This window comes from Parasteatoda tepidariorum, chromosome 3 (assembly GCF_982258835.1).
Source record: "Parasteatoda tepidariorum strain Cologne lab strain chromosome 3, Ptep-v5.0, whole genome shotgun sequence".
NCBI classification, from domain to species: Eukaryota; Metazoa; Arthropoda; class Arachnida; order Araneae; family Theridiidae; genus Parasteatoda; species Parasteatoda tepidariorum.
The window spans coordinates 67,707,129-67,719,605 of NC_141757.1; the positions used below are offsets into that span (position 1 = coordinate 67,707,129).

The following is a 12,477-nucleotide window of genomic DNA, read 5'->3' on the forward strand; positions in this document are numbered from 1 at the left end:
TTAATTTCTGTCTAGGTTGTCTCCTACTAAGTTTTTTCTGTTCCCTTCTCTTTTGCATTTGAGCATTTGATTACTTTCTTTTCTTAAATTTTGGTTTTGCAATTTTTTTCCTAAAATTTGAAGAGAAAAAAATTGTTAAACATCACAGAAATTATTTAGAAAAATTGCCAATATTTACTTCTCCGATAAGAAAAAGTTAAACCTAATTGATTTTCTTTAAAAATAGAAACAAATTAACACATTTGTTCCATTTTAAAAAATATCAATTAAAAGAAAATAGTTTTTTAATTATTAAAATTGTATTATGGTTATCTAACACATTGTCTCTTACATTGACTGTGTCTTCTCCACGGAGGAGACAAAAACTAGTTCTTGAATTTTTCTGATTTTTAATTTTAAAGTTACAAAAATGGGGCAGTTCTTTTTGTTAAATATACTATTTTTGCAATCTAAAATTCATCTATCAAAAATAAAATAATTTTCCCTTACCTTCTTTATGATGTCCACGGAGTATATGGTGAGAACTTTGCCAAACCCCAGTTGAACACAACAATCCAAAACTGACACCAAAGAGAACAAAAACAACTGGTATTTAACATTAGAAAATGGAATGGTTACCCCTCCCAGCAGCTGTCTTATAGGGATTTCGCATATGCTGCCCTTTATTGCATATTTACAGAACTATATTAATTGTCCACGGAGGGAGACATAATTTTTGATTGACAAAGTTTACTAGTAATTTATTTTATAAAAATAAATTTTTTTTGAAAAAATATTAAATAAAAAGTTACTATGAACATTTAACTAGGTAAAACTACAAAAATCATTAAAATAACATTTAAATTGCTTAACAGGCATTAAAAATTATTTTGTGCCACAGACGTAGGGACGTCCACGGAGGGGATTTTGAAGTCATGTTTATTAAAAAATAAGAATGAAATATTAAATACATTTAGCAGAAATGCATATGATTTGTTAGTTAAGAACTTCACGAAAAATGATAAAGAAAAATATTAAGAAATCTGCTGTATTTCCTAATATTTATTACTCAGGGACTTAAAAAATCACCTTTTTGTGAGAATGACCCATAAAATGGTAGTAAAATAAGAAATCAGTACGTGGATCAAATTTGAGCTAAGGATGTTACTTAAAGGCGTGGAATAGTAGTGTATTGAAATCCCAGTAGATTTTTGCACAGATTTATGGCTTCGAAACTTGATTTTTGATTTGAGTTGAGAAAATGTTTAAAACTTTTTTTTGGTTAATAAGTTAAACAGTCAAATTGTCAGTTTAAGAATGATAATTTTTGTCAGGTGAGATTCTTTGTACATATGTAGAAGCCGTTTGCGAAGACTCTTGAGGAGTTGTGAGTTGGAGAAAAATAAAATTCCATCATCAGTTAGAAACTTTTTTCCGAACCCACATATTCGCTGAAATTTTTCTCCGATAGTCCGTTAGGAAATTCGTTTTAATTTCAGGTTTAAGTAAATTTCAAGAAGGTTTCGGTAACAACTTGTCCTTATAGTTTTTTATTCTAATTAACATCAAACTGCATTCTTCTACCCAGGCTTTACCACTCAGTCTCCTAAATTAATTAAGACTAAAAATTGGAATGAATAATATCTGAGCCTAGTAAAGAAGTTTAATGAAAATTACCAGTTCTTCTATTTAACGTTAAAACGTGTTGATTGAGTAGTAAACAACCATTTTACTTTGCCTAGATTACTGCTACTTCTCATTTGCCAATTCACTATTTTGCACTACACTTTTTTTACAAGAATAGTCTACCTTTAATAATAATTGACCGAGATTTTTATTTATTTTTCTATTAATTTTTGGGAAATTTTTTTAATCCCATTTTTATGTTAATATGGGAAATATGTGATAGAAATAGAAAGAAGACACACATACAAACATTGTTTAAAACCTGAGATAATTTTAATCACATACATCAACATTTGAAATGTACACACTATAATATAGTTTCACCAATATTCTATATCTGAAAAGCGCAATTCCTGCATTTCGGAGGAATATTTAGTTTCAATTCTCTGTATATTTGTAGGTATTTGTAGATATATTTCATAAGAATTAAACATTATGTCCAACACGTTTCACTAAGTCACAAAAAACCACATTTGGCTTTGATAGAGATAATCATTTCTTTCATATAGTATTTTTCTACTGAAAATACTTACTAAAAGTTAACTATAAATACTTCAACAAAGTATAATTAAGTACAATGATTTATTTAAATCTTTCTGATATTCATCTTATCTACATATAAGAGACGATGTATGCCATTTAAAAAACTCTACAGGTTTGTTTTTTTAGCATTTTATATCACTTTATCACACAATTAGATATTCAAGATCTGCAATGGGTATTATACGGATAAAAAACTTCCCATCTGTCTTAAATGCAAATTCGAGTTGAAAAGATAAAATATTATTTAATGAATAATACGTGTTATGAGCATGCTCGTAGAATTAGTATTCTGAACTAATACCCACTTATTTACATAAGTTCGTCACAATCTTTCCCCTCGCCGCTCTATCTCTTTCATCTCGTCTCGCTCTTTAATTTTCCTCACATAGTCACTCTACTTCAACACATGTAAAAGGTATAAAATCTTATTATTAATAGTTTATTTATTAAACGTAAACTTCAATTATCTCAAAACGTCAAATTTGCCTTTAGGACAGTTGTGATGTTGATCATCGATATTATATGAAAGATGAAAATTAAATGCCATGCTGAGGCAGTGATTTTCAAATCACTCATAGTAAATCCACGTAAAGCAAAGCAACAGCTTACTTCAAGCAATGAAAGCTCGATAAGCTTGTTAGACTTTAAAATAAAACTGAATATCGCCTCTCTCTTTCTCTCACCGCATTTACTATGAAACAGATGCAGCAGCATTGATGTAAAAATGTAATATAATACATTCTACAAGTATTTATAGAGAGCAATAATTTTTATTTCCCAAATATTTGGTACAATTGTAAATAGTACTTACTAAAAAGTTATTGCTCTGACAGATGGCTTTATAGAGTTTTCTGATTTTATAACACCCTTAAAAAATAAAAATGTGATTAAAAATAAGCATTTAAATTAATCTCAAACCGCTATTTATGACAATCAAATAAACAAAAGTCAAACCTGAACTCCACTAATAGGTGTGAATCATTTTTCAGACCAATGGTTCATCTAATTATAAGAACATAAGATAATATTTACAATTTTGTGTTATTTACAAAAGAAGGTAATAAAAATATATACAAAACTTCATGTCAGAATTCAACGTTATTTCTATGCAAAAACGTTTCGACAATTTCTTAAGATATTTCGCAGGAATTTTTTTAAAAAATGGAATTAGATTATATATAAATATGCTTGCCAGATCATATTTTATTCTAAATGAATTTATGAATATTTTAATTAATTTATTAAACTAATTGTTTTGCAATGTTGCGAAAAAAATAGAAGAAATTTTTTTAAAAATATTCATAAATAAAAGATGTAGATGAATAACATAACACATTTTATACATTATTCTAATTTAAAGTATCTGTAATTGCTTCTACCACAAGACACCGGTTTATTATGTACAAGATTTAAGTAGAATTAATCGCAGTATTCTACATATATGTCTATCGTCTATTTATTCATGTCAACTATATACAGTGAAAAAGATTCAGTTCCTCCGAGATGCGGTTAAATCTAAATACACGAAATTTCACTTTTACATTTGAGAAGTGCTGTGATATACAAAAGTATAAAATAACTTATATTCTATGATGGCACACACAAACCAAAAACTGAAGAATATATAACTGTTAATACACAATTAAAGAATGGAGAATAAAATTAACAAAAATAACTCATTTGAAAATTTTTTTGAGAATGAATAATTAATGGCATCGTAGTTTTTTGCTTAATACATGTATAATAAACAATTTCTTCGAAATATTTGTCTTTCAAAATCACTCTTCAATGAAATGCTGTAGGGACAGAGGAATTCACCTAAGTGACCAATAAGCAAGAAGCATAGATGAATGTCACACGTAAAGCTGCTTCAGTTTCCCGAAAAAGGAAAAAAAAATTCTTTGATATTTATCATAAAATATTTGTTTTAGCTGTAGAATTGGTCATAATCAATTGTAAAATTTCCGGAAAACGTAACTTTTTCTTTCAATTAAAAATCAGCCTTCTTTACGATCAATTGTCAGAAATCTAAATCCCAAAAATCATAAATTGTCCCACCAGAAACAAGTATAATTTTCGTAAATTTTCAAGACTTAAACGAATTAAAAAATATCATTTCATTATTAATTAAATAATTAATTTTACTTTTATCAATTAATATTGTTTTTATTTATTAATTAGTATTATTTGTATTAGTTATTTATCATTTAATTTTTGAGATTTTATTATTATTTAGTAGAGGAAGTGGAACAACAATATTATTACTTTTCTGTACATCAAATTTACATTTAAAAAATCAGCATTTTATTTAAAATGGCTTTTAATTTGAAAACTGTCTTAATTAATTTGATTTAACAACTAATATACTTTTAAAGGAATGTGAAAAATATTATTTAGCTTACTTTAGACTTATCATCAATATCACATAGATGAACTTATTTATTTACATATAAATATAATCATGACATAATTATCAACTGATGACATTTAAGCCCTTTCACAAAATTTTAGACCGTTAATTTTAAGCATAAAAAATTGCAGACAAACAATTATTATACAATTCAGAAATACAGCTTTACACACACTTATATAAAACAATTAATATTAGTAACATTAACACAATTAGTGTTTTATTACAAGTTAATAAAATACTTAAAAAGCAAATATTGATTCATTTCGGGAAACAAAAGCAATAAAACACTATATTTCACGCACTCTAATAGTTAAATCACAGTCTTTAGAGAGACAGACTATATACATCACAAAGACGCTCACATGCATTGAACAAGGAGAACAAAGAAGTCTGGAAAATTTGAACAACATCTTGTCGTTGTTGGGTTTTATCAGTTCAATCGTTAGTTTATTGCGAAAAATACTTTTATCAATTATTTTAATCAAATTCTACAAAATTTCATTGTCATATAAGATATTATTAAATGACCATTTAAAAAAAGTTGCGAATAGCTTTATCCTGGTAATCATTTAGTTAGTATGGAAAAATTGAGATTCTATAGGATTACTGGTCAGGAATATGACTATGAAAAGTGTCTAAAACGGGTTTTCTATTTTTAAATTTAAGTATTTTAAAAGAAATATATGGGAATTGATAGCTTGTTTAAGAAGGAAAAAAACTCAAAATTACTTTTAAGGCGTTTTTAAGTGAAGCTTAAGCTAATTGTTTTGTTTAAGGTATCTGAGCATGCAAGGTAAAACGTTGTTAAAATATTCTAATACTTAAGAAATATTATTGCTTTTAGAAAAAAGGCAGTTTCGTTGTGGAATCACAAGTTTTTCTACTGTGCTATGTCGAAAATATTAAGGCAAAGTTCTAAGGTAAAATTTCAGAAGTTATACTTTTTTTTAAAACTTTTTTAATCCGTTTATCTATTATTAACAAATATTTACACTTTTTTAATTATTATTTTAGATATACATTTATCACCTTTATCTGCACATTTATTAGAACTTATATTAATCGATCTGATGCTTTATTACACAGAGAAAAGTCTAAGAGATTTCACTTATTAAGATATTAATAAATTAACATTTAACATTAAGCGTAGAAAAACATACATGGAGACATCAGGGTAAACAAGAGGTAAAGGTCAAGCATGCATTTCGGGTACATCCATAACGTGATTGGTGAGTTTTATTGTGATAGTACATTCGCGAGATAGGGTAGCGCCGGACCACATGCACTTTTTTTTAATCATTTTATTTCATTACGATGACGCAGTTTCAATGTTGTCCAAAAAACATCTTGCTCATGCTACAGAAGCAACAGTAGGTTTATTCTAAAGTACAAACAAGGGATTTACAGAAAGGGCAGTGCGTTTTCTGGCGAGATCCACACAAAGGCAGAAAATCACTGCCATGAACTTAAGAAACTGAAATTTGAAAAAACTAAATGTTTGTTTTTATTTTGTATTCATTAATTTTGCGTTTTTAAGTAACATTATTTTTCTTAAAGAAAGTATAATCGAGTCAATAGTAATGCACTTTTATGGATCGGTTAATATAATTTATCGTTGAATAGTGGAAAATTATTGAAATTCATTTTTGAACGATTGAACTGAATATTGAAAATTTCAATTGATGTTTAAAAATGCAATAATAATATTTTGTCAATTGCATTTTTTAAATTTTTTTTACTTAATGCATTTTTCCAGATCTTTTCTGATTCTATTTATAATATGATGAGAATGTGTGAGGATTGGTTACGGTTATAGCTGAGATGACTTAACGTTACACATTTTTGTTCTAAATATCACTTAATGTTTGACTTTTTTAAAAATGGCAAATTTTATAATTCAGGAAAAATCCTTGCGTAATTTGCATGTAAATTTTGTTTTTTTCAGAATCTCAATCCTTACCAAATTAAGGTGGGAGAAGAGTTCGATTTCATCCAGGCCTCCTACGGAAGAGTATGCAGCTACGGAAAGGAGGACAGTAGTCTCAACTTTGTGGGCCGCACAATAGTTCCTTATGTGTCTCGACTACTAAAGTTATCCTCCAATATCAATAAATTAGGTAACCGCAATTTTTTTTCATTCAATCGTATTACACTTTACATGATTACATTTAATTTAATGTAAACTTAAATATTTATATCATCATTTAAGTGAAACTGCACACCACTTACAAATTGCTGGGTATAGATTAAGCCACCTCAACCATATTATTATGAGATGAGGAAAGAAAAATGGTGATTCTATAAAGGACACCACAAAGCAGAGTTAAGTTTAAATAGATAATAAAGGTGAACACTAGAGGAAAGGTAATCGTTTCGATGTGTATGAACCTTTTATTTATTTAAGCGAAGAACCACTCATGACTCTTGCTTAAAATTTTGTTTGTATATTATAGTTCTCTGTATCCACTTCGTAAAGCTCTACTTTGCTTTATACTCTTTCAGCCTTCTGATTCTTCACTTTACTAAACAGAAAGAGATGGGCGCATGAAATAAATTTTAGCAGAAATGTGCAGGGAGTGTGCAAAGGAAGTTTTTACTAAGGAAGACGTTTAACTGGTAGAGCTTAAGCTTATATCTCAACTCATGATTGTAAAATTAAATCAATGTGAGTTTAGGTCAAGATGAAGGTCAGAAAGAATGGTTCACGTATTTTCGATTTTGTTTTCTGAAGAAAGGAGATTAAAAACAAAATATATGATGAATTCCGTAGCATATAAATAATGTTTTCTTTTACATTTTGAAATAGAAAATGGAACATCTTTGTATGAAAAAAACGCCACGACTCTAGAATTTCAAACTATATTTTTTTACAAAATTAAACTTCTAAATACAAAATAATATTAAAAAATATATAATTTCGGCGTATTATTGAGTAAAATAAATTAACTTACAGATAGAAAAATAAGAATAGTGTAAAAATATATCAAAGTAATAAAATAAAAGATACAAAGGTAAAAACAATGTAAAAATCAAAATGTTAAAATAAAACTGATGTAAAAATAAACTAAGTTAAAAATTAAAAGAAATAAGTAAACCTGATATAAAAATGAAAAAAATTATCTAAAAACAACACTTAAGTGAAATGTTGTTTAAAAAATGAGTAAAAAGGAACATAGCGTAGATTATAATTAAAAAAATATTTATGTATATATACTTGGCTCTATCAATTAAAAGTCTATACCAATCTATGAGGTCTTTTATAAGCGAATAATTTTAAGGATTTGTAAAAGGTAAGCGTTAAAGAAAGGAGGTCTAATTCTTGAAACAATGGCTAAAAAGGGATCAATGGCAGCAGCAAGCATTCAACGATATCTTTTTTCCAGTTCCAGCAATCCTTTGCAAGGAGCCTGATTAAGAAAAGGTACGGAGTTGGCGCACAGGAATTTAAAACGTATTCTCTAAATCTATGTGAACGTTTTTGAATAATATGAGAACTCTACAATCATTGTATATACAGCTAAAAGGGATAAGCAGGTGGGAATACACACAAGGTTAGGATTTGATTCTTTTACGTCTATGCTACGATCAAACACGTTTTCACGTTTAGAAGCCTCTTAAGTAGTTGCAAATCAATGATATTTACGGTTTTTGAAGTTTGTTGATTAATGCCTTATATTTTTTAATTATTTCCTAAGAAATGATTATCTTTTATCAGATGAATATTTTTAAAACTTGATGGCACGTTTTGTTTTTTTAAAATTCCATCACATGTCACATTGAACTTTTCTACAAATTCACGTATTAAAGAAACGTGTTTTATAAGTATTTATCATTAATCGAACGTGATAATATTTAGCATTCAGTGATTTGCAACTTGATCATAGTGTCTACAGTCTTAGTAGCTCATCTTCTCTTCTCTTTATACTTTTGAAGACAATATATTCAGAAGAATTCTGGTGGCTATATTTTTACTTTAAAACAAAGCTTTAAATGTTGTATTATATTTAAATAAACACAAATTCAACCCAAATAAAGTTTGACGGTATATTTGCCAGACGTTTTATCCTCAGATAATGAATGAGTTGTTAAGTATGTCATAAGATTTTTAAATTATTGCTTAATACATTTCATGGCAATAAGACTAAATTAAACTATGTTTGTAAAATATGTCTACATAGGTTATTCAGGATATCAGAGCGAATAATTACCATTTACTTTAATAACTTTTAGATAGAAAATGTAATATTTTCCGACTGTAATAATATAAGAATAAACAAAGTTTAAAATAACTACGTTATACTTATGTATAGTGAAACATCACAGTGTTCCTGGAAATTAAATATTTTAGTTACAGGAATAATAGTTGAAAACGACACTCACATATTGTAATCTAACTTTCTGACTGTTAAACAAATATTCAAAACCATTTCACCACAGTGCTAAGGAATGGGATACGTCTTTTACTGTTAAGTACACAATTCACATAAAAACAATTGCTATAATATATTGTTTAGTTCTACAACTTAATGACAAGAACACTAATATTCGTTGTTTTCTTAGAGGCTTTTAATCCACCTTGACTTCTCTACTGCTACACTTCATGAAGCTATAATTTCATGAAATGGTGAAGCGCCTCAATCTGATAAACGTTCAGTTAATGAAGCAAAAATTCCCCACTTCTCTGTCTGCATATCCGAAAATCATAGTGAAGATATCAAATTACAAAATATCACAACTGTAGTTGACTAATGTAAAGTTACTTCTATTAAATAGCACTAATTATAACAAAGTAAGTACTTCTCTTCATGTCATAGCTACCTTCTCGTGTAGGTATTAGCTTTTGTGATCTTAAGAAAATAATGTGTTCTATTAATGTACTATTCGTGAAAATAATTTATGCAAAAATAGAAACATCACAAAAAATTAATTCATAAATGAATCGAAATCATGCGTAAAACATATGCGCTTTCATTGGTCAAAATATAAAACTTTTTACAGCTTCACCTCAGTACTTTTTCAAATAATATTTTTAGATTCCAGCTGGAATTTATGATCATTGGTTTATTTTAAAAATGAGTATTTTTATCACTGGATGGGTCACTTTCTTTCAGGTATCACTTTCTTTCAGGTCAGACTTATCACCAACAGACGGCATTTGCATTACATTTCAGTGCTAGATATTACATTGATAACTTCTTCTAAATTAAAAACATTCATTTTTAAAATTATTTCTTTGATGTATTTGTTTTTACACCTTACAGACCGTGCGCAATTGTTAGAGAAGTTTTAATTTCATTGCTTTTTAGAAGATAAAAAATCAACAATTAGAATTTCAACTAAAGTATTAAATAAACCTTAAAAACATTTTATGTACTATTTATGATAAAAAGACACCAGCCGTCGATTCTTAACTAGATTAAACATATGAAAGTTTGAAATTTCAAATTTTTATAGCAACATTTTTCAAATACTACTACTTTAACTTTACAATAAGAAAGCACCATACTTCGAAGGACGCATTAAAGATTTTAGATCTGTAAAACTACACAATTATTCAGTCAATTTGACTTTACAAAAATTTTTCAAAATTCAAAACAAGCATGTCATAAAACATAGTTTAAAAAAACATCATTTTTCCATTGTAAACATTACAGGCAATGCCTCAGTCAAATTTCAAAACAAAGTTCCAATATATGCTCTTTAGCATACTTTAGATTCAAAACCATATATGCTTCATCAGTTTTCTTAAAATCTCGTTTCCCAGAATTCATTTTGATTATTCTTTATACGCAAGTAGGCTAGCTTATCAACAATTTAATACACGTAATGCCTCGTTTTCTAATCCATGGATTTGTTAAGGATATGACACTTGATTTTCGGAGCTACAGTGAATTGAATGTCTTGGCCGGACGTAGAGCTCTAACTACTCCTTCTTTGGCTTTGACAGGAGCTCTCATCATAGGTGGTTAAACAAGCGGTGTATCTCCAAATAGTTCAGGATATAATAGGATAGTTTATAAACGGTAAGGGATTATTTAATATCCGAACTGAAACTAATTATTCAGATTAACAAAAAAAATTAAATATCTCCTGCATATAAAATTTGATACTAAAAGAAAAATTACCGTGAAATATTGTAATGCAGCAGAACTGCATTAAGTTAGAATTAAAATTTCTCAGAGTAAAATAAGTTTAGCCTATTTTTTTATAAATGATATTATAAATATTTTCCTATTGAAAATACAAGTTCATATTTTAATAATTAATATTTGCATTTAAAAAGCACTATTTTTCACGGTACTTGCAACAAGAGATTATTTTGTGTTTCCCAGTTACAATAATTTTTGGAGGCCGTTATTTACTGAAATACAGTTTGTTATTACCATAAATTTTAAATAAGTTAGAGAGTTACCAAAAATGCCTCTTAAATATCTTAATTTAAAAATAAAATTATGTTTAAAAAAAGCAAAATATTTTATTATATTGTTTTACTTTAAATTTGTGGAAGGATTTAATGAACTAGATTATCATTATTTTTTATAATTATTTTGCAGGAATTTCAAACTTTGTTTGCCTTTTAGTTTGAACTTTTACTCTACAAAAAATATAAATATGTCTCATATTATTGCTTTGTATTTCATTCAAGCTTATAGAAGCATAAAAAAGCCTGAGAATATTTTTAAAACAGTGAAATAAAAAGGGATTTTTATCAAAATAAATTGATATGCGGGTATTAAGATATGTGCCATTAAATAACGTTTAAGTTAAGAGTTTTTGTAAAAAGTTTTATAATAACTAACTGTAATATAAAATGGGCAGAATTTTAACTATATGGCTTTCCATAAGAAATCTGTATCGGAAAATAGTAAATTCTAATTTTATAAAAGTCTGTGTTTAGCATGCAATGTATAAGAAACGAAAAGGCAAACAATTTTCATGAAGATTTTCGACTTCATCTAAATAATTGGCCGGAATTATTAAGTTTCTACTTCTAGAAATTTGTATACGAGTATAATTAAGGGATATTTTTTTTAAATTAATGAACATTCAGTATTTAAATCCAATGACTTTCTTTTATTTTATTAAACAAACGTGACTTACGATTGCTTATTTCTTTTTAAAAATATAATTCTTGTTTATCAAATTTTTATTTATTAATTTGGTAAAAAGTATGTTCTTAGTTTTAGGCTAAAAAATTTACTTGAATTTTTATGCCAGACATTTATGCCGCTTGTATTTTTATAACGTGACCTCTTTAAATATTAATTTATTGCATGTCTATTTTGTGACTATTTTTTTCTGTTTCAAAAAACAAAGTGGTTAAAGTAAATATTTCAGTTAACGGGATATAAGGAGACGCAGGAAATCACTTCATTGGAGGTTACACTTTCCCTCTATAGAAGACTTCAGCTCGCTTACTTGCGATTCAAGAGAATTTTTCAACTCTGAAAAGAAAAAGAAAACAAGTTATATTTTATAAATTGCACATTTAAAATAAACAAAACAAATGAAGTAAACATTAATTTCAAATAAGTAGATTTAATTCAATTGTAGCCAACGACAGTTTAAAGGACTATGCTCAGCTTATTTATTATATATTTTACGTATCTTTCAAAAAAGAATTACGATTTATAGCTTCAGAAAAGTTTATATTACGTTATCTTGCAAGAACTTTACTTACAATAATAATGGCATTATTGGCACTTCAAAATATATTATTCAATTTTTCAGATAACGTTTGCATTAATAGCCAATTTTCATAAGATAATTATCTTATTACATAATTATCTGCTTATTAAACATCTGTTTTACTGAAAATTGGATGATTTAAATACTTAATAAATTTACTTTTATTA

At 27.3% G+C, this 12,477-nt stretch overlaps 1 protein-coding gene across 2 annotated transcripts in view; it reads right to left on the minus strand.

Moving 5' to 3' along the window:
* Window positions 1–1,916: 1,916 nt before the first annotated feature.
* Window positions 1,917–12,477, minus strand: part of LOC107454174 (complexin) — a 323,104-nt gene continuing 312,543 nt past the window's right edge. The window contains exon 5 of one of the 2 annotated variants that reach the window (XM_016071264.5): window positions 1,917–12,066. In XM_016071264.5, coding sequence (XP_015926750.1) covers window positions 11,993–12,066 — 74 coding nt within the window. In that variant the 3' untranslated portion in view covers window positions 1,917–11,992. The remainder of the gene's footprint in view (window positions 12,067–12,477) is intronic. The other variant, XM_016071265.5, reaches the window with a different exon arrangement.